The 24,083-nt window shown below is 39.9% G+C and overlaps 1 protein-coding gene across 2 annotated transcripts in view; it reads right to left on the bottom strand.

Moving 5' to 3' along the window:
* Positions 1-216: 216 nt before the first annotated feature.
* Positions 217-24,083, bottom strand: part of AMMECR1 (AMMECR nuclear protein 1) — a 114,204-nt gene continuing 90,337 nt past the window's right edge. For both annotated transcript variants that reach the window (XM_059384883.1, XM_059384884.1), the window contains 4 exons: positions 22,552-22,666; positions 8,597-8,687; positions 7,072-7,168; positions 217-4,699 (listed from right to left, as the gene is read on the bottom strand). In XM_059384883.1, the coding sequence (XP_059240866.1) occupies positions 4,585-4,699; positions 7,072-7,168; positions 8,597-8,687; positions 22,552-22,666 (418 nt within the window). In that variant the 3' untranslated portion in view covers positions 217-4,584. The remainder of the gene's footprint in view (positions 4,700-7,071; positions 7,169-8,596; positions 8,688-22,551; positions 22,667-24,083) is intronic.

Raw genomic sequence — 24,083 nt, 5'->3', positions numbered from 1 at the left:
GGCAAAAAGAGGACACAGGCAAATCACAGGGGAGGTGGGGACCAGCTGCGGGCAGGTGAGGTTTCCGGAGCACCGGTCTGGAAAGAAATCGGCATCGGCTCCGAAGTATATTGTTTCCAAGTCTTCGGCGGCTAGCGTGGTGGCAAGAAGTCCCCAGGAGACCAAGAGCCTTACGATGAGGAGGGCAGGTTAAAGAAAGAGACACCAAACGGTAACTCAGTTTTAACATTTTATTGGGTAAATGATTTTAAAGATAGTAACAATAGTGTCAAAACTACTACAATATCTTTCCACAGCCATACCTTAGAGACCCACATAAACCTTCTGATTTTTTCCTCTCGCTCAGTTTTAATATTTTCAAGCTATACATACCATATAAAATGCCCATTTCCAATAGTTTCTTCAAACTATTAAGCAATTAAATGTGGAAGGAAGGAGGTTCTAGTTATACTTGGAGGGGGTTTCGGGTAATCTGCAATGTCTCACTCTAATCCAAAAACAGGTTACTAAGAACGAAGGAAAAGATGAGCTACTCCAGGTAGCTTTTGCTTATTACGAGTCTCACCACTGTATCACCAAGAACTCAGTATGCTGGTGACGGATTCAAAGTAATTTCGGGGAACATACAAAACACTAAAATAACTTAGAAACTAGATCCAAATATTTCAAAAGTAATTGACTTTGATATACAAAAACAGTCAGAGGTGGTTACAAAAGTTTGTTTTCTCAGTGCGTCTATGTACCAGCGCAGTTACTGGGTCCAGAGCAAAATAAAAGATTTCTCTTCTTCTGAAACAGTAATAAAAAACAAGGAAAACAGATCTTTGTATATAAAGGATCAATGCTGGTCTTCAGAATAATGTAATCGGAAACCCTTAAATCGAGAGGCACACAACGGGTTTCTGCTTTTAAAAAATAAAAGGAAAGTCACCAGTTTATTTCAATGGAGGAGGTGCTCACACCCCTCAAATAAACTTCATTCAGTTGAACATCACTAGCAAAAATCACTTAGAAACTGTACAAAAATAAAAAAGTTAACACATTTAATCCTGCAAGGTTTTTGTAAGGACTGGAAGGCAGGCTTTTGGAGCAGCATCTGGGCATGGCTGGGGGCTTCTTTGGTTTGATCTAACACACGTGAGAGATGGAACCTATTCCAGATGACAGTTTCAAATTTCCTGCACATTTGGAGACACAAAAAGAGGCCAGTATACAAACTTCCAGTGTGCTGGGCATTGGGACTGTGTCTACTGGACTAGAAACTCTTACACCCGCTTGAAGGGGGCCGGGGGGAACGAGAGCAAGCCTTGCGCCTTCCTCCATCAAGTACACCGACCTCTCGTGGTTAGGGGAGCCTAGGGTGGGGGGCGGGGGAGCACACTCTCGTGCAGTCCGAAGGCCACTTAATGGGGGTCGGGGAGGGCTGGGGGCTTGGTGGGGAGGGCAATTGTTCTTTTAGTATCTGGTACCTGGCTGATGTTGTTTAAAAATAAGAAAACCTTCCAGAAACGGAAGCCTTTTGCTACATACCAAAGTAAAACGCGTACTGTTTTCCCAGAGGGAAAAAAAAAATACCCAGTTGCATTTGAGAAACAAAACACAGAAATGGAACTAATTAACATTTAAAAGGGGGGGGCAATGTAAACTTTGTGCTACTCAAATGAAGTTCAAGTATTACTTCTGAGCTGTTTAAAGATCACTGAACTTATACAATATTCTGGTGATAAGAGTGCAATTCACATTTGTGTTTCTGAACAAATAAACCACAACTGGGCTAAAACACAACCTGTGCAATCAGAATCTTCGTCTGAGTTAAAGACACATGCTACATATTTCAACATATTCCAAGTTCATTCAAAGCACAGACTTAAGAGCTTTGTACTATACAATGAAGGTGAAAAGGGTCTAGCGTTCGTTTGAAGCACACCATTACGGTCTGCAAGACACCCTTTATGCTACCAAATCTTTTCAGTCAACAGCTATTTAGAGACAAATAAAATGCACTGTGCATTAATCTGAAAACAAAAGGAGACAAAACTATCCTTTCCCCCCAAGCCATGGTGGGAAATATTGCTGACCTCGTCCTCTGAAGCCTGCAGGATGGTTATTTCTTCAGTATAACATTATTACACTGGTAAGAAAAAAATCTGTAGAACATCTGCATATATCAAGAATTTTTAAAAAATCTGATATGATTTTTAGAGTCCGCATGACCAGTCACGTGACCTGCTCAAGATTGATTAGCACCGTTAAATACATAAACACACATATGTGTGTATGTACGTGTAAGTAAATGTATACATACACACATATGTATGTCATAGATCTTTTCTTTAAAAAAACAACAACAACAACAACTTCTAACCATGAGCTCACCCAGGACGAGGAGCCTGTTGAACTGATGAGATGATGGATAAGATGGGTCAATATTGGTCTATTTTGTCTCTCTTCAGTTTGCTTGTTTTATTTACTTTTTTTTTTTTGCAGCAGATAATATCATTCAGCTTGTGCTCAGTTTCCCTATAAGGGCAAGAAAAAGTTTCCGTCAGGTAGCCACCTGGTTTTATGCTGAAAGACGAATCTGCTCCAAAAATGCTCCCAAGGAGAAACAGAAGGACTCAAGATCCCTTGCTACAGCCCAACAGCTAGCTTTCTCTGACTAATCTCTAGGTTCAATGAAACTGGCTACCAGGATTGCATTTCAGGCTAACAGTTGGCTTCTTAGTTAAGGCATCACAACTGAAAATGGTTATTTCAACAACGGGCGCTGTGGATGAAGGAATACCACCAAACTTCTAAGGACTCTCATCAAAAACAAAAGCAGTTTGCTCAGCCACAGTGGCAAGCACAGGGAATCCGGGCAATCAGCGCACCAACCAGAAAAAGGGTTTTGAATTCGGAGCTAGCAGTCTGTCATTTGTCACAGCCGACTCTAGATGTAAGCGCCACCATTTTGATTTTCAGTGACATCTCAAGAGTTTTAGACTACATATTCTGCACCATACTTATATTCATCACTTGATATACTGGTTTCCTGCTGGAGAAAAATTACACAAACATGCGCGTGTGCACGCGCATGCGCGCACACACACACACACACACACATACACACACTCACACGCAGATTTACTATTGAAAAATGAAGGTAATCTTTCTCCAGAATCATCTGTCATTTTTCCTGGGGATAGACACACAGACCTCCTACTCCTCCTGACATTGGGAAGTCCGCTTTGTATGCGCTGTAGGAAGACCAGCCCTGCAAATCGGCTGGGCTCTAACAACTATCATTTCTAAATACCAGCTCCATTTTCATAGGTGTAATGTAACATCTTATCAACATAGTAAATGTGTTTCTATCAAAAGTATGTAGTGCAGAAAGACTCCAGTCTTGTCCCCATGACAAACATATCTGAAATTGTGGCATATACGAACTTTTGTTTCACTAGATTATCTTTACTATTTCTTTAAATAGTCGCTAAAATTGTCTCTGGCCAATTATGACTTACTGAAACCTAAAGCTAGCAGGTTTAAATTAATATATAATAGACAAATGTCTCTTTTTGGTTATTTGCTCAAAATAAATTTTTTCACCTTAAAAAAATACCTAAGAGTAAGGAATTTGTCTAATCTGCTGTTTCCCATATAGACACAATAAAATTTTATAAGAATATTTCTCTAAATTGCCTTTTTCCCCCTAACCTCTCTTAATTCCATTTAATTATATTCTTCTCAAAGGCACTAAATTCTGTATCTGCTCTCTTCCTGATATTTGCTGCTCTTCAAAATGACTTCTGTAGCATATCTGAAAGGTAGCTTGTACTTTCTTAAAACAGTGTTTGTAGTTTGTTAAGTTGGTTCTATAAAGTAATGAAGCTGTCTCTTCTACAATAACCAGCACAAAAGGCATAAATGATTTCTCACGTTCTGTGACAAGCCCTATCATGGACCTTCCAATGTTCTCTACTAGAACTTAAGTTCATATATTTTAACCATGGGGAAAACACCTAAGTGAAGACCCACATACTAAGCTCTCCTAGCTAAATGCATTTTAGACAAATTCGAGAGTAATATACAAATACCTGAATTTGATATAAATTGCTCCCAAACTCAGCTATCAAAAATTCTCTATCTTACTGGGGGAAAACTAGAGAAAAACCTAAATAAAATCCTCAAAAACTGCACAATGTCTTCCATCCACAGTCGAAAGAAGGAGGGAAGAGAAGATAGAAGGACAGAAAGAAGACAGGAGGGAAGGCAAGAGAGACAGAAAGACAGAAACCTGACTGAGAGAGCAAAGCAAAATTCTACATAACAGGGCGAGGAAAGAAAAACCCAAAAGTTATATATGCTGCAAAAAAAAAAAAAAAAATCAATGACCTAAAATAATGAAACAGAATCTTCTTAACAAATGCCATTTTCCTACCCGTTACCATGATGATCTTAATGATGTCCAAGCTTCATCATGGCAACGGAAACTATCATCATAAAATGGTACAGTAAAAGAGATAGCTAGACCAAGAAGGGGTAGGGTCTCCTGGGAAGAGGTCTGCAGAGAGGCCCAGTGACTGGCTGTGCGGCTCAGTGTCAGGAATAATGGTTGTATGGCGGAAGGGGATGCCCAATGCCATTTTGGAAATGATGATGCTGGCGATGAGCAAGGTATTCGGCATAGCTCAGGGTCATCTTTTCACTACGGTACCTGAAAAAGTCAGGGAAGAGACAAAGTTAACATCAAGAAATAGATGGCATGCCGATGTCGGAGCCCGGAAGGACGTGAGAGATACCTTTACAGACCAAGAGAGACAGAGGTCCCGAGAGAAGTCATGACTGGGCCAACGCCATGCAACTGAGTGGTGAAGCTGAGATCCGAACCTGGGAATCCAAAGTCTGAATCCAGGGCTCTTCTACTATTTGTGGTTTCAACTGTTCTAGACATTTCCGTGCCGTCTCCCCGGCAGCCCCAGTTTGCCAATGGGAAGGAGCACAGGAAAGCCAACCTATTGCCATCGTGTATGCATCTCATTCACTTGACTGCTCTTTCTGCCAGGACCTTCCCTTGTTGACCATGGCCTTCCCTCCATCCACGTATCTACTCAGGTCTTGCCAGTCAGTAAGAATAGCAACAATCAAACACTTTTCCTAGTACTGGTATCCCAAACCCTCTCTTCCGCCATCTCTGGCTCTCCTTTCACCCCCTCACTTCTCAAAACCGTAATGTGTGTTTTCTACCTTTTTAGCCCTCCATCTCACGCTGCTCCTCGGCCTGGTCTTCCTTGGCTCCTGCCACTCTTCCACAGAAACCGCTCTCTCAGAAGGTCCCGCTGTTCCTGCTTGACCTCTCCATTAGGACAGTGTGCACCTCTCCCTTTCTGAAGCTCTCCTGTGTCATGGGCTCTCCAACTCCACACGTCCCTGGTTCTCCACCCACACACTGTCTCTCAGACTTCTCCTTTATCTCTCGGACTCTTCCTCCTGCTCCTGCCTGGTAGGATTTTACTGGGTTTCTTCCGCCTTCTGTTCTTTTGATCCTACACCCTCTGTGCCCCCTCGGGGAGCCCTATCTTTATAGCTTCAGCTAGGACCTCTTCACACATGATCCCAAATCACCATTTCTGGCCATGAGTTCTATCTATGAACATTTACAGTCACATACCGGACATTTCTATACAAATACCCCAGGAAGCACTTCATATGCAGAACCAGTGCTGAAACGTGACTCTCCTCCTGTGCCCCCTCCCTTGGTTAAAGGGTGCTTTGTGCCTTGGTGCTTTTTCATCTGGAGTGAAACCTTGACTTATTCTTCTTCCCTACTTCTGAATGATGACTAAGTCCTTTTGTTTCTTCCAGTGTTTTCTGATCTGTTTCACTTCCTTTGGGTGGCTGCCCCAGATCCTTAGGTAATTAGCAATGTCTTCTAACTCCTCTTCCTGTGTCCCATTCCAATCCTACACCTTCCCAAATCCATCTGTTTCAAACCCTTCAATGGCTACTTACTGCCTCTAGAAGCAGGTCTACACTTCTTACTCAGGAATTCAAGACCCTCCATAATATGACCCAACCTACCTTCTGGGCAATGTTTTGCTCCCATGACCACCTTCTATATGCACACTGAAAGACCGGCCAAATCAGACTGTTGAACGTTCCTCAGAACTTGGCTCTGTACTTCACCACCCACATGCCTCGACTCACTAAATTAATCCCTTTCCTCCCCCACCCTCATATATTCTACCCATTCCTCCAGACCAGTCTCAAACCTACATCCTCTCTGAAATGTTGTATTATCTAACCCCACCCCTCTTGGAAGTCCTCTTTCCCTACTTTATGACCTCACACTAGCCATCACAGTCTGCCTTATATTCCTCATTATTTTTGTATGTGCCCTTCTGGTCTCCTAGACTGACTTCAAGGAAAGAAGAGAGGGAGGCATTTTTAAATGTGTAACTCTGCAGGGCTGGGAAAAGTCCAATTTTAGACTATAGGCATTCATTGTAGTTTTATGGAATCAAAACAAATGGAAACAGCAATCCATTTTCCTAAAATGTTGGATATTTTAAAAAAATAAGTATTCCCATCATCCCACAGAGAAATACAATTGGCATTTGTGAGTCTAGCTCACTTGTGATTTTCAGTAAGCTTCCATGGTAGACTTCTATCACTGCCAACATCCTAAGGTTAAATTCAAATTTGAAGAGTGCTTATCAGAATCCAGGGGTTCTGCTAAGCAATGTCCAAAGCTAGCCAATGGCTACTTCTGGTAACTTTCTTTGATAATGTAGTCTACAGACTCAGAGGATTTGCTCATGTAAAGCCAAAGGAATCACACAGGATGTGTGATTCCTTTGGATCAGGATGGGAAGGATGCTAAGGATGGGAAGGATGGGCTCAAACATCACACAAGCTTTATTGCCGAGCCAGGTTCCATCGTATCCACCCCCAGGATGGCCCAGCCATTCATTTCCATTCCGTTTCAGAAGAGGGAAGCAAGTAAGAGAGACCAAGGAAGTCAAAGGGTTATAGACATACACATCGAAAGGTACTGGTTAGCCTTGTGCTAGAAAATGCCTTCTGTACCTGGTCAGTTTTATGGTTTTCCTGAATTCATTAGTAATCGGAGCTTTATATCCTCCTTTCCTCAGTAAGGAGTCTATGGTCTGAATATGGTCCCATCCTGTGGAGAGTAGACCAGATAAAATACCAGTCACGTGCATGTCACAAGCACTTTTGGGAAAATACAAAATGGCTTCGCAGAGGTCAGCTGTCACTGTCACCAAATACCATCAACTCCATTGGTCTTAAAAACAATCACACAGAAGAGCTCAGACTTCTTCCTGTTGAGAAGCAGCTCTGGCCCTGCTTCTCTATATATACCTTAAGTGCTAGCTACCCGTGATGGCTGACAACATTAGCTTTTTTTATCTCAACCACATTCAAAGACGAGAAGTCTAAGAGGCTGGCAGTGACGTCTCAGGTGGGTCTCAATATTAAACCATAAACACTGCCCTCTCCTTTAACAATGACATCTTTAAAAGGGAGGGAGAAGCCCAAATGTCACTTGCGCCAGCTCGGTAGTAGTTAGGACTACCACACTAACTCATGGTAACTACCGTCCCTGATGATACCTTCTGTACCTGGTCAATGAAGTGTATCTGTGTGAAATATGCGAAGACATTTTTATTGGTTCTGATGTGGGATGGTGTGCTTAATATCCGAGCCCCTCCCCCATGAAGCCAGTGGGAACTACGGGATTGAAGACATTTTTGAAAGGAACCCCAATAAATCTTCCGATAGCTGTCTTAAAGACTAACTCTCTTGTCGGGGTGAGGGGTGTGTAATGACATGAAATTGTATGATTATATAGCTCACATTTATATGAACCAAACAGGAGAGAACCAACTACAGATGCTTTCTGATGAGGAATAAAAAAGTTCTATAAGATAAAGAAGAAATATTCATTTCAACTGACGTGGAAAACTAGAATTTCATAGTGGCTAGAAAGGACAAGGTGCTAGAGAGCGAAGAATTCCTTAAGGTTACAGTGGTGGTTCATAAACGCTTGTGCTCTATCTGCCAACACAGAAACATGTTTGATAGGGAAGTGCGGACCCAGCCGATCAAACTCTAAGACTCCATGTCGTCTCGGTGCTCTTGATATTAATGGGAAACCTACAGTCCTCACAGCAGCCGATGAGTCCCCGGCAACCACCTGACGAGGAAGCATTTGTTACTGATAATGAATGTACCGTGGGGCTATTAGACAGAAGGCTTGTTTATGACAAAAGGCTATAGCACAGTGGGATTATGGGCAAAGGGCATTTCAAATTCACAGCAAACCACTGCCTAAAAAGAAAAAAACCCACTTCTACAAGTCTTTGCTCTGGGGAAAGTTAGATTTTTGCGTGTCTTTGCTCTCCAACTGTAGTGCAGAGATTCAACTTCTCTAGGAGTAATTCACTGATCTCATACAGACATTGCAGTGACAGTGATGGAAGAGTCATTTCTTCTCATTTGACAACTGCAAAGTCAGATAAGTGCATTTCAATGTGTTTATCTGTTGGACTTCTTCCCCAGATCATATGAAATAAAGTACGACAATGACCTTGCTCCTTTGCAACCTCCGGTAGGTAGGTGGCGGTGCGTTTTGATCCTTTTTCATTGATGAATTCTATTCTAATGCCATGTACACCCACCTGAAAGAAATTGGCAGTTTTATTAGTACAGTCTTCTTTATAGAAACAGAAAGAAAAGGTTATAATTTCACTTTTAAGAGAAGGCAGTTTTCCCTTTCCCCTGTTTTTAGGAAGGTATATATATATATATATATATATATATATATATATATACACATGTCTGTATGTCTGTATGTATGTATATGTACACACACACACACAATTTTTCTCTTTCCAAAGCACTGACTTTGAGTTTGAGGGCATTATGATGGCTGTTGAGACTGAAAACATCAACTGATATATCCCCAGCATGTATTGGGCTATGCTATTCTGTCTGGAACTAGAACAACCACACTGCTGTGTGTAGAATCAGACAGTCAAGGGCAAGAATCCTGCCCCCACTTCTTACTAGTGGCTCACAACTTTAAGGAACTAGAGCGAGGGAACTGACTTCTAAGAGACAGCAAACATGCATCCTATTTTCAGGTATAAGCGCCACTTCAGATTAAGTTCCAAAAATTCTGGGGCTGCTGACTCCCTGGTTGTCTAGTCTCTTTAAAACCTTGACTTCTATGTAGATGAGCAAACCCAGATAAGGCTGAAAAAAGCCAACAACCAGATCCAACCCCATCGCCCATTCCATGTAATTGTTCTAAAATCTCTCTCTCTCTCTCTCTCTCACACACACACACACACACACACACACACATATGGTGGGTCCGTGGCAAACCTTTGCAATCTATGTCATTGCCCTCATGCAGTACTGCTAAATGTACAAGTGATAAAGATGTCAAATCCCTTTGGGGCAGGGTAGTTTTGCAGTTTCTTATATATGAACACAGAGATCACTATAACTTCATGGGAAGCACACACACTTTCAGTGATGCCCTAAGAAAGGGAGTTCTCTAAGTAAATGTGGGCAATTTCATGCTAATGTTTTAAGAAAGTAACATACTGTTTCACTGATTAGCATCTAGTCAGAAGAGATCTTTTTCCACCCTCGCATCCTTCATAGGATCATATACGGAACTGAGGATCACAGAAAGGTTTTCTTTGTGAACACTGATAAGAAAAATACAACTTCAAAAGGACAACAACTCCATTCCGGCCTCCCAAATCTACAGTCACTTTAGGTCAGTGGTCCCCAAGTGGAGTTTAGGAAGGTGGCCCAAGGGACCTGGAGGGAGGATGGTGAGGCCAGGGCAACACTTTCATCCAGGAAAGAGACTTCCTTTTAGAGCAGGTGAGTGAAGTCATAGGCCTTGCCTCTTTCCATCTGTAGGCACGGAGAGGTCTAGAAGAGGAACAGGGGTCCATGCAAACTTCTTTTGCTGCTTCTGCCCTTAGCCTGAAATCTTCTACTTTTTCAGGGAAGAAAAAGTCCTCTGGAGAATCCGTCTTGTTCTTTCCCCAGGTCTTCTTCACACATCCAACCATTAGAGCCTGTCAGATCTTCTGGGAAGTTTGTTTTTTTCTGAAAGCCTATCTCTGTGACTATTTCTTCTACATGGTATCAGTATTCTTATGAATCTCCTTCTGCTGAAGATGCAGTCAGGGCAGCTGTTTAAAAACTAACACAATAAGGCCTCCCAGACCCCGTGGGAAATGACTGTGGACAGCTGAGAAGAACTATGAGTGTTTAGCTATCAGGCCTTTCCAGGATAAAGGACATCTCCTAATCTCCCCAGTGCCTGACACGGTCCCGAGACAATGATAAATTTGCAGCAGTTTCTGTATACCGACTTTCTGATCTGTGACTTTGAAGTTTTTTCTTCCCTTCAACATAGCAGCTCCTTCATAATTTGTTTTTTAAAATACACAGCATAAATAATCTGTGCTCCCATCATTCACTGAAGTGAATTTTGCATCTTCAACTCAATTTATCAAAAATCTGTCATGTTCAAATTGGAAAGAATTTTGGTGTTTATGAAGGCGTCTAATCAAAATTGTTGAGACGAGGAATGTTTCCCTATTTGTGAGATGAGAGTGTTAGACAAAATCAGGGGTGTTTAACTGGTGTGGGGGGGGGGCTTGGGGGGCTGTGAAATTTATCAGAATTTCAGGGGGTTTCATGCTTCAGCAAGTATGGTTTGGAAAAAGAACAGCTCCCCCGGTGATTTTTATTCTAGGTTAACTAGAAAACCTCTAATAATTGGCCTAACTCTGAAAAACTGTGGCTGTGTATTGAAAAAAAAAGTGATTTAGGCAAATTGGAGGTAATTTAGACACATTAATCATTTCTTCATAGGAGTGCATTGTGTTCTTTAACAAAAATATCAGAGATTATAAAGCCTAGTAATTTAGCAATTAAAAGTGGTTATGACCAGCTGTATGATATGTGAATAATACCTCAGTAAAGCTTATATGTATATATGTAAATATAAAGAAGGAAACCTCCTTCTTCTTAAGACCAAACTGGAAGGGCATGCTGACCAAAATAAAAATTACTCATGGATACAACTGATTGACTTTTGTATTTTCAGAAGCCTCACAAATTTGATACAACAAAAAAATTATCGAAATTCTCCCATTTAGAATTAGTACCGCATTTACAATTTTTAGTTCTTTTCCATGTTCCTCTGATTATGAACAATTGAAATGTACCTGCAAATGGAAATGTAAGTAGGGTGCTTTTAAAGTGAGCCCTTTGGGAAAAATAACTTCTTTCAGAGAAAAAGAAAAAAAATACACCCCACAGCAATAGAAAGCCCAAACCAGAGTGACGCATTTCTTCAACCAGAGGAATTGGGAGACTGGCAATCATGTTCTGACCCAAATCAGAGCATAACAGCTTTCTGTCACCTGTTGAGCAACATCACTTTCCTTACTCCCAGAACCATAGACGCCACCAAGTAGTCATACTGTGCAATCAAAACAGGAGAGTGGAAAATGGCCTGCTGTGGTGAATGACAGAATCTGGCCAACCTGTGGAAATCACTGGCTTTGCAAATTAAGTCATCTCCGCTGACAAGAGCACCAAAATGAATTTTGTATTGTTTGAGGGAGGAATCAGCCCCAGCTGCAACTCCAAAATGTAACCCTCATGTATACTAATCAAATCCTCTCTGAGACACAGTGGAGAATCCTTCCACCAAGCAGCATCCCAAGAGAGGAAAGTTCTAGTTGCAATTACCCGCTAACTAAGAGATCGTTCGGCTAACCAGGGAACTGGGATTCCCTGAAGCAAACTTCCGCTAAAACTCCACCACAGTGTCATAGTAACTTTCCATTTCTAGGGATGGATCATGATGTAGCATATGGGAAGACTATGTTACCCTCCTACCTCTCACTTACCCCTAACCACCATTGCCCAAAGTATGGCCAGGTAGGCAAAAATGGGAGACTTGCAGATCTAGCCTTATGGGAGCCTGTAGGTCACTGTCAAAGTTATTAGAAGGTCTGAGAAAAAAAAAATGCTTTCAAGGCCCATCAGCTGTGATAATATCCTTTTAATCAAGACTGTACTTTTGCTAAGCAAAGCTATAAATCAACTCGAATGGTAGTAAATTAAATGTAGGACTTATAGATAAGAGGATATGGAATTAAACAGAGCTGTATCTGTGTGTGCCGAGAGAACAGTAAGACCTGTTCAACAGATTCCTATTTCATGCTAAAAAGAAAGCCATATTTATTCTGAACCATTACATAGTGAGTGATTTTTATTAACGCTATTCTAAAGCCATTTGTTTTTAACATTGCCCAGAATGATTAAATATCGAGATTAATGTTAGGACCCCCAAATATATCTTGATTATACCAGAGTTGATTATTCAGTTTGGGGATTATGCATCCCCAGCCGCACCTGACCCCATCGTCTTTCCTCTTGTCCATTTCTCTGTTTGCTCACTCTCTGTCAGAGAGCATGTGGGCACACACAGAGACATACATGCAAATTAATCAATTTTGCTACATCGTAAAAGGTTTGGTAGGAGAAGAGATTATAAATAATGGCTAAAATGAAGCTTCTAGACTCTCTGCAGATTTCATTTATCCTCGTTATCTGGTCCCTTGTTAGAAATGTGGCTTCATTTACAACTTTTATCCTCTAATGCAGTGACTCTTGACACAGGACTGTTTAAAAAGTGCCCCCCTCGCACCCCATTATAATACATATCCATATTCTGCTCCTCACAACTGCATCAAATTTGATAGCCCCTAATCTGTCTATAAGGCAAGTGTTCATCCTGTAAGCCACTAAGAGCACTAGAAAAGGGCCTTACTGTTATTTGTGAACCCAATCAACAAGCCAATAACCTCGGATACGCTCAAACATGAAAAGGAGTCATCTGGCTAAAAGTATCAGTGAGCATAAAACATGCTCTGGCTAAGTCAAGTAGGTGCCACATGAGCCTTGGACCATTTGGATCCACAATTACCTCCACAGTCCTGACCCTTAAAACTGAATCTGCCCCTGATCACATCCTGACCATTAAAACCAATTGCCTCCCCAGGCTCATCCTGTCTTAGCACATGCCCAGTAAGCCCCAGTCTTCCCCATTTAACAAATGTTGGGTTTCCTTTGTAAAACAGTATGGCCCTAGCTCACTCCACTGATTTTTCAGTGGGTTCACCTTGAATTTTCGTGTGTGTGTGGTGTGTGTGTGTATGCACATGTATATCAGGAAGTCAAGGAATCGAAAGTGGTTTGACATGTCTTTGTTATCATTTGGCAAGATATGCTTTGCAATTAACAAAGTAGCCAGTCACTGGTCATTCACATAAGACTGACCTGCCAGACTCAATATGCCAGTTCCACTGAACTGAATAAAAGGACTCTGTTCCTAATGAGAGGAGCTCAGGATATTTGGCACACCCTCTAACCTTTAGAGGCTGGCATCATAGAAGATACACATGCTCTTTCACAAAACAGCCCATGGTACCACAGACAGAAACAAACACTGCATTGGACAGCCCATGGGTCTGACCCAGAGTCTGGAGTTTCTTATATTCTTGGGAGGAAACAGCCATATGTGGTATTTCTCCTAGAAGCCCCAAAGCCACAATGCGACACGTTCCACTTTCTCCCTCATAGCCCCACAGAACGTTCTGCCCACCCCCAACTCGGCCTTCTGAAGACGCTGACTCTTCTCCCAGTGAAAACAAATTCACCATAAAAGAGGAAAATATTCCAAACTTGGGCCTGCTCCAAGTTTATCCTCTTGAATAATTCTTTTTGGGGCAAGAAAAATTAAGATTTTAGTCATAAAGGCTGATGACAATTTGTACAGATCCTAATGAATCACTTCCCTCAATCGCAATCCTACCAAAAATAAAAAAAAAATAAAAAAGTAGACAACATATTGTCCAGATCTGCCCATCAAATCCTCAAAATTGGGAATTTACACCACCTCAACCCACCCACCAATTTCCTAAGTCTGAAGTTTGGAAGGTGCCCATCTGATTAACAATGAACACTTAACAATTGTTAGCACTTAACACTTCAGAATCTCACCAAATAATACATTTAAAGAATAACATTGTCAAAAATCACTTTTTGGGCTCAGTAATTTTTACTTCTGTCAACCTCACCAACCACAAACATGCATATTTTTTTCCCGTTTGGAAAAATAGTACATGCATATTACTGCACACACACACAAAAATCTCTTTAGAAAAGTACAAAGGGGAAAATAAAGATGGCCTGCCATCCTAGGACCACCCAGAAATAACTCTTGCTTAGTGCCTTAAAAAATAATCTCCTGAGCCAACTAGGACAACACCAAGGACTATCCTGTTGGGTTGTTTTGAGTCTGTTATCTGACCGGTGTCTATAGCGGTCCTCACTTTCAAATCTCCTTTGAGTGAGATGCTTCCAGAAACAGAAGGAATAATGGAAAAATAAGTCAAAGACGGTAACAGGGTAACCGAGTACAAAGCCACCACTTGAGCACAAGTCACCTTTTAATATATTCTACTCCGAAAACTGCTTCATCGTCTGTGTCAGCGGAAGTTATTTTTTCTATTGTTATTTTGTGACAATGACCTCAAAGACCTCCTAGACCCAAATGCATATGTACTGCTCTTCTCTCAAATCCCTGCAAATGGGTCACCTTTTGCTTTAGAAATTAGTTCAATCTCCATGGGCCAATTCTTGCCTTTTGCAGAGCTTACCAAAGGGCCAATTAGTGCCAAATTTGATTCATGTAGGAGACTCAGACATCTTGTCTATCAGGAACACAAGCCTGCCAATTTATTTCACAAAGGCCACCAAACAACAATCTGATAACATTTACTTTAACTAATAGCAGACACACAGCTCTATGATACCTAAACTAGCTAATAATCACCCCTTATGAACTTTTAAAGAATTAGTTAAGATTTTAAAAATAAAGCACAGCTAATGATGAAGTGCTTTGAAAGACTAGGAAGCCAAACATGTTTATGTATCATGTGCAAGGAAAGAGACTGTTCTTAGCTGAGGTTTTGCAGAGAACAAGTGATAGCTCAGTGTGCAATTAAGGAAAAAAAAAACCCCTCAATTCTCTGTAATGATTAATTATAATGAGCATTCCTTAAAATCTGAACATCCTGAAGCTTTCCAAGGAAAGTTCAGGCAACACAGGTGACCTTTAAATAAAAAGCCTGCTTTTCATCAAAAGTTAGAAAAATGCATTCCTACCATTTTTTAAGGGGATGAGGAAGGGAGTGAATTTACACACAAACCCAAGTTAGGAAGTGTTCTTAAAACCTAGACACGGGAATCAGTTTGCTTTTCAAAGGTTGCGGGGGGCACCTCTTGGCCAACATATTCAAGGTGAAATAATGTTGTTTGTCTGATAAGAAATAGGAGAATGTTATATGGGTTAAACTATACATGAGTATCTAGCTCAATGTAGTTTTGCTCCATCTACAAAGAGATTTGTTCCTAAAAGATTACATATGTGTTGCATTTGTGTAAATGGATTAATTTTGAAGTCACCAGGAAGGTAGTAAAGAAATCCTAGAGTGAGTACTTCTGCGAAGCAAACTATCTTTGTCAAGTGAACAGTCACTCCCTAATAGCTTAATTTAGATTTATACATATAATGTTGACTTAAACCAGGGGATGATGCAGTAATAGAACAAGGCATTGGCTGTTAAGAATATTTTGTCTTCCTGAAGAGAATTCTTTTTTTTTTTTTTTAAAATTTTTTCCAAAGTGGTAGGGAGGCAGGCAGAGAGAGAGGAGGAAGCAGGCTCCCCACTGAGCAGAGAGCCCAATGCAGGGCTCCATCCCAGGATGCTGGGATCATAACCTGAGCCAAAGGCAGAGGCTTTAACCCACTGAGCCAGCCAGGTACCCCCCTGAAGAGAATTCTTTGGTGGAAAGGAAAGATGGGATGTCAAATTTCAAAAATTGGACTGTTTTTCACCTTGGTTGCCACCTTGCTATTTTAAAAGTTAGGGACGTCTTATGACATCTTAGTGGTTAGTGGTGATTTGTTCTCAGGAAGTAAAATGAAACAGAAGCCATTTTAAAAAGGGGGGAGTCACAGAATCACACTGTGTCAGCCTCCAAAGAGACCATGGGTATTATATAGTCCAACTTCTCCAACGTCCTGGTGAGGAAACAGAGACCCAGGAAAGAGCAGAGTATAATACAACTACTAGGGAAAGGGCTGGAAGGGTCTGTGGATTTGGCGGAAGAAGCAGGGAAATGCTGCCCCCGTCAACGAAACAACATGGTGGGAGAAAAGCAGGAAGCAATTGGAGGAGGCTGGAGAACATACTGTGCAAGCCCATTTTACCAACAGTACCAAAAGCTAATGGAAATTTCCATGTGTTAAATCACCTTCTAGAAGTTACTTCACGTTGTTCAGCTTGCTTTCTCACTAGGTTTCTAATACACTGAAGTGTTGATTCACAGCAAATTCTTACTAGATGGTCAGGAAGCTTGAAGTACTCCTTTCTCCAATGTTCCACAGTACTTGAAAAAAAAAATTTCTAAATAGAGCACCAGAACAAAGACTAAATTATTGTAACAATAGCGATATCTTATACAAAAATCTCAGGGTCCTTCAGAAAATACCATGAAAAGCATTTTCCTAGATATACAAAGCCTCCGCAGCCCCGTATATGTTTTTTTTTTTCCCAAAGGTCAGAATCTTTTTTTTTTTTAAGATTTATTTGAGAGAAAGAATGAGAGCAAGAGAGAGAGCATGAGCAGTGGGGAGTGGCAGAGGGAGATAGAGAAGCAGACTCCTGGGGGAGCCTGACGTGGGGCTCAATCCTAGGACCCCGCAATCATGACCTGAGCCGAAGGCAGCCGCATAACTGACTGAGCCACCCAGGTGCCCCAAAGGTGGGAATCTTAAAAGAGAAGCAAAGCATGGTGTATAGCATAGGGAAAAATCATGAAGGGGGCGGTGGACAGAACATATACGACAAGAAGTCATTTCACTGGGTGAGTCATGCTAAACATCTGTGTCTGAATGGAAACTGTTTTCAGTGGTACATTGAGAGGAGCTAGAAAAATGTAAACCTTGAAGGGGTAAGAAGGAGATCATGACCTTCTAAAATATATGAGAGATAATGACAGTAGTCAATTTACTCATCTCATCTATTTACGCTCCTGAAGGTTGTTACAAAAGTGCACTATTATTAACTGCAACCGAACATGTCAGAAATGGACCTGTGCTCACTCAAGAGGTGTGCTTTTTAAAGTGTGTGCAGCACCCCCGAGTACTGAGAGTTGAACAAGCTCATGGACAATGACAGATGCTTGGGTACATTAGGGACAAAGCTAGACTAGGGGCTTGGGGTCTAGCTCTGTAGTCCAGGGATAGGTTTTTGATATCATATAAGAATCATGCTGGCCCGCCCCACCCAGCATGGGTTGATTTCAAGTGTTGGGTGCTAGAAAGGAACAGTCTGTCTTAGGGCCACGATGCACTCCCCAAGTGACAGCTGTATACACAGTTGAGATAGCAGTGATCCAGGGAGCTAGATAGAACTAAAAGTGCCTTATGGCTCGTGAAAAATGTTACCGATCTACTAAAACATGATCTAATGGTCTACTTCCGATTACAGAAAATGTATCTTCCTCATGCCTCCAAAATGATCTGTTCTCTAAAGCACAGAAATAGGAGATCCCCGATGACAATTTTGAAAATACTTTGTCTTCTAGGCAGTAGACTGCAATGTGAGCTCCCCCTGTAAGATCACAGGTTGTATACTGGCTGTATACAAGTTCCTCAACAAGCAAAAAGCTTACTCATTTATATCATCTTGCAAATGAGCAGTCACGAGGTAACACATCTAGCATCACCCTTCAGGTCAAACTCCGACTGTTGTAATGTCCTTGGTTTTAAATCCTTTCACATCTTGAAAAACAAACGTGACTCCCAAATCATGTGACTACACCAATTCTAGCCTATAGATTATTTGAGAGGGATTCTACACACTGCAAGAGCTTTTCTTTCTTTCTGAAGCACCATGCCTGTCCATCATCCTGTCATATGGAATTAAGAGAATGCTGTCGACAGAAGAACACCTAACCACGGTCATAATTTTAGTGTCCAGACACAAGGCAGATCACTTCCGATGTCACCCGGGCGGTACAATTTTCCTCATCTAACAACCATTTTAGCCTGGCAGGTAGATATCTCAATTTACCACTTAATGAATTTTTTTCTCCTCCAAATCATTCAACTCTTCATCCTTCTCATACCTACCAGGGCAAGAAGTAGATCATGATGGGGGCAATGATGAGCAATTCTTAGGAGGGCGGGGCGGGTGTTGCAATTTGTTGGTGTGGTCTTTGTGGATGGTTTTGCTGTTTTTAATCACTACCTTGAGAGGCTACCCATAGACGCTCATCTTACATGTTATGATTCTTATGTTGAGGAAATATAACATGGAGGCATTACTGATCATTCTGCCAATTCAATCTTGAAATGAAACCAATTACATCCACTTGTGAAACCATTTATCAGACGTTCCTCATGTTATCAAAGAGAAGCATTCTAGCCTCTAAATTAAAGTCTGATTGCTATAAATCCTACCTTCCTATTAACTTCCACTCTACAAACAGAGACATGTTACCAAAAGAGAGGTCCCAGACAGGATCAGTTAAAAACCTTGAGGAAAAGAGAAAGACAGTAGCCAGCCCTGTGGTGGTTCACTTGTTTCCTGATCATTTGAAAATTAAGTGGCTATGACCACTGGTCACGTCCCTCATCTTCATGACCACAGGGATGTCTCTCTTGTTACCAAAGTGACTCACCTCTATGCTTTGGGACTTCTAGACTTTGCTCTCTTCTGCTTTGATCTGGGCATTTTCGCCTCTTTAATTAGGAATTCTATTGCAGTAACACGCTTCACCAGTGGGGGTCAACTCTCAAACGGTACTTCTACCAGAAAAGCCCTAGGTGAGAGGCTTCTGTTAATATCAAACATACCCGTTACTGATCTCTGCCTTAAAAATTCTCTATTAAAATTCTGTCATCATCTCCTGTTTCCCCTGTGGCATCAACATATAGAGCGCTGTACATTTCAGGTTAAATTTAGACTTAACTTATGGTGAATAGGGTATTTCATTCTTAGAAGAAAAGTTGTACCTATTTGTTAGCCTGAAATTTCTCAAAGTGAAATGTATCCTTTCATGATATAGACTGGACCCCCCCTCATAAAGGAAATTTGCAATATGAATAATTAACTGATAAAGGTAAACCATAAACAAAGACTTTTCCACAATCCTTTTTAATAATGACTATATATTCAATATGATCTCCGTTACATGAACAAATAGGCATATTTATTGATACAAAGACACAGAAAAATAATTTAAAGGAATATTCCAAAATGTTAACAGTGGTTATCTCAGAACAGTGTAATTACAAATGGCTTGCCTTTCTTTATAATTTTTTTAATTTTCAAAGTTTTCTTCTTCAATAAATTAGAATTACCATACTATTATGGACAATAGGTTTAAATATACATGCAGATGCATATATGCCTTTTTATGTGATAAAATATACATCATGTAAAAATGCTTTGAAAGTGTACAATTCAGTGGCATCAAGTACATTTGCAGTGCCATACAACATCCAGTTCCATAATTTTTTCATTACCCTGAATGGAAACCCTGGACCCATTAAAAGCTGTCACTTCTCATTCAGCCCCTCCCCCAACCCCTGGCTACCACTAACACAGTCTATCTCTGTGAATACACGCATTCTGCATATTTCATATAAACAGAATCATACAGTATGTGGCCTTTTGTGCTTGGCTTCTTTCACTTAGCATAATGTTTTCAAGGTTCATCCATGTCACTACTTCATTTCTTTCTATGGCTGATTAATATTCCATTGTACAGATATCCCGAATTTGGTTTATCCATTTATCTGTTGATAGACATTTGGGTTATTTCTACCTTTTGGCTATTATGAATAGCGCTGCTATGAACATTGTGTACAGGTTTTTGTTTCAATATCTGTTTTCATTTCTTTGGGGTATATACCTAGGAGCAGAAATGCCTTGACATATACTTTAAAAGAATGTTTTGAATTCTACTTTGGCATTCTGTGTTTCAAGTAACCAGTGCTTTTTCAGAACTATTAAGGATGACCCTTATGACATCATCCCCACATGATAATACCATTCCACTTGTAAGAACTGACTATGGTAATTTTTTAAAGTCCAAGTCACATTCTTGTACTTAATAAAATGCAATTTTCACTCTTACTCTTTGGGAACAAATTCTCTTATGCTAAACACTTACAACCATGACAAACTAACTGAAAAGGACAGTCTTTCCCTCTTAGCATAGCCATTCTAGCAGGACCTAAAATTCACTTTCAAACACTTGTATGTTAAAAGCACAAAAATATATTTATTTTTGTTGTTGTTATTTTAATCGGAAAGCATCACTAAATAGACACCAATATTTAAGCCTCGAGGAATGTATTAAATATACAATATACAATGTATGAGGGTTAATTTTAGCTGTAGACAGTGCTTGAAGTGGGCTTCAAGCAAGATGATGGTGGTATACTCTGTGCTTGCTCATATTTATTGAACTACTATAGAATCCTCCAATTTTTCCTTCCCTCCAAATACATGCATGCATATTTATGAAATATACATTCATTTACATGTCAAACATGCTCACATGTTTGCATGTGCAACGCCCCCCCCCGCCCCAACACACACAACTGTACTTCCAACTCAGTGGTGGCAAGCAAGAGTAGGCGTGTTTTTGTAGCTTGGTAATCTCTAGATTTCAGGCTTTACCCTGTTATGACCCCACCCCCCAGGCACTCTGCAATTCAGAAAGCAGAAATAAAATTCTAGCTAGAGAAGAGGAAGCACTGGCCTTAAAACATTAAAAGAACCACTCAAATTTTAATACTGGTTAATAAGTAAGGGATATAATTTGGGATCATTTAAAAATAAAGTATTGAGGAATGTTTCTATGACATGGGTAGATTTTAAGAAAAATTCAAATAGGAACAATGAACTTATAGAAAGCAATCAGGATTTTTAATTCTGTGAAAATTTTTACCCAATCCAACTTTGCTAGGTTCAACACTATCAATTAATTTTATTTTTCCCATTACAAAACTTCCCTGAATGTTTTCATATTCTGATAATACTCCAAAAAACCCTATGTATTCCAAAACTCAGAAGAAGTCTTTTATCCTACTCTGGGCAGAATGTGTTTTTTTTAAAGCTTTGGCCTAACAACAATAATTTATATCATAGGGATTTTTTCCAATGAAGGTTAAGAACCTTAGAAATGTCTTATTCTGTATGTGGAGAACTGAATGGCAGTGGAATAAGATGTCCAAAGTCTCACAAAGTCTCATGAGCAAATCGCAAATTAAAATTCAAGTCCAATTAATTATCAGGACAGTGATCTGTCCACAAGGCAGAATATCTCAGTTACCATGGGACATGGTCATTCTAAAAAGTCAGTAGAATTAAAACATGTTATAGCATAAAGATATAGTCATGTCATTTATGAGTGTTTATGCGAGAGAATGCTAAGCGCATTACTGAATTCCCATTGTTTCATTCTTGTAGTACTTCTTCCTTTATGCTTGGTACATACTTCTTTTCTCTGCCATTAGACTGAAAGATGCTTTATGGCGGGGACCAGATTTTAGGACTCTTGTGTATGTAGCCCAGTGCCTTGAACCCAGCAGGCATTCAATAATGTATGCACAATTGTGTGTGAAATTTCATAGACATACACTCGACTATCTCCCAGCAACAAGCAAAACAAATCATGCTGATTTGTTTGTTGAGAACCTCTCTGAACTTCCTTAAAAACCCAACACCACACACTAAAGAATAAAAAATAAGACTAATCTAGGCTACTTCAATCATGACAATGCTCAGAGATCACCGAGATACAACCTTAATATTGTTTGTTAGCGGGTTTAAGTGCATAAAGTAAGGTAGCCAAGAATGAATTAACATGATTTAACTGCAGTTAATGGACACCCTGTTCTGTATCCACATGCTGATTTCCCCAACTGGCATATTATCCTCACTCTTTGGCTCCTTCCTTCTGAGAAGTTTCCTCTGAGCACCTAACTGCTGGGTGGCAGTTACACCGAAGTACATTAGAATGGAAATAAGAGGAAAAATAAATTCCAATCAGTCCTTTTCACTACTTATTAACAGCTTTTATGGGTGCTGTGGTAAAGTAAAAGGACAAAAATAAACAGCAAATTCAGTTTGGGGATTAAAGCAACACATGGCGCTTTGCCTTAAAAACAAAACAAAACAACTCCTTCACTGATATCTCACTGATCAAATGTGAGGTTTCTTTATTCACCTTCCTCTCCACCTCCACTATAATAAAGAATGGGCTGAAAGAGTTGTTTCCTGGGCCTACTTTTTAACATTTACTCAGGAGTTACCTTCATTTTTCTGTCAAAAATTTCTATAGTCTTACCTCCCAGTCCAAATAATCACAGACATCTTCAAAGTTAGTGAGCAGAGACACTGAGCAGAACAGCCGTGGCAACTCATCCCTTGTCATTGGGGGGAAACGGCTATCTTTAAGGGCACTGTTGAAAACAAAGCAAATATTAAAGCAACCACTAGATATGAGAAAGTCTGAATTTCAAATGCAGACATTTGAAAAAGGTAAGAGATCAAAAAAAAATTCAAATGTATTTAAAGGCCCCCAAAGATTTTAGAAGTCATTTTTTTTTCATTCAATAGACTGTTTATTAGCCAATCTTGTAACCAATTGTAAAGAGCGAATCATCAATTACATTTCCTGTACAGTCATTTCCTGGTGTACTTCCCTATTACTTGTAGAATCTGAGACTATTTTTTACTTACTTTTTGAGAAGAATAAAACCTAGACTAGTGGAAATTTGTAGGAAGACTTCTAGATCTAGGGCTGATGGGAAAAAATATGTATATAGTTAAAAAAAAGTTCATATTAGGTTGTCCATTACCATAGAACAGCACTCAAAGAGTTCAAAAAAGATCAAAATTTCATTTTCTTCAAGCAAAGGAAATCAAAGAAAATTAAAATAATCATGCAAATTACAGACTAAAAATACAAGGATTTCAGGCCCCCTATAAAGGATAATTCAACATATGACTCAAAAATTGTGAAAGTACAGGAAATTGGGCTAATCTAGGCAATAAAAGTATGATTAGGAGACCATTAATCACATCAATGGATTTCTGAGTACATCAACTCTGACTGGATCCTATAATCAAGGGTAATATACTACAGTGCAAAATTCTAGAAAAACCCTTACTATAAAGGACAAAGATGTTGGAAGACCATAATTCTTCCTGCAATAGAAGAAGAGACAGAAAATACGCAGACATACACACACTCACACACAGAGGCACTGTGTGTTTCCTATACTTTTCAAAGAAACCAGTTCCTGGTCAAGAAAAACAAACATACCTCTGATTACACTTTATACTAATGGCATTTCTGGCATTTGTGCCATGGATATTCAAATTCAAATGTGCTATATAGCAGCCAGGCTTAGAAACTATTTTCATAGATTAATCAGTAGAAATTACAAACTTAGTGCCAACAAACTGCTCGAGTTTTAACAATGTTCCATGGCCTTTAGAAATCATTTAATTCCTTTTTCAGTGACTTCCTCATTGCTGGAGTTTCTTTTTTTTTTCTCCATTTTTCCATCTCTTCCTTTAGATTCTGAAACACTTATTTTATTGTACAAATGTAACCCCTGTGTTTGTGAGTGTTTTCAATGCATTTGGGTGCTTGCTCTATCCTACTACACAAAGGAAAATGCTTATAGACAGATATGTTCTATATATGCTATAATGTTTTTTTCCCATTCAAGGAGCCAAGATTAACCAAGAAAATCAGGACATCTGTGACAATTTATACTCTGAGAATAGCATTTCACTGTTTTATAATTTTTTGAGCATCCAACCCTTTTTTATTATTTTTATTAACATATAATATATTATTTCCCCAGG

The sequence above is a fragment of the Mustela nigripes genome, chromosome X, assembly GCF_022355385.1.
Source record: "Mustela nigripes isolate SB6536 chromosome X, MUSNIG.SB6536, whole genome shotgun sequence".
Lineage (NCBI taxonomy): Eukaryota > Metazoa > Chordata > Mammalia > Carnivora > Mustelidae > Mustela > Mustela nigripes.
This window is presented reverse-complemented; position numbering and strand designations above follow the sequence as displayed.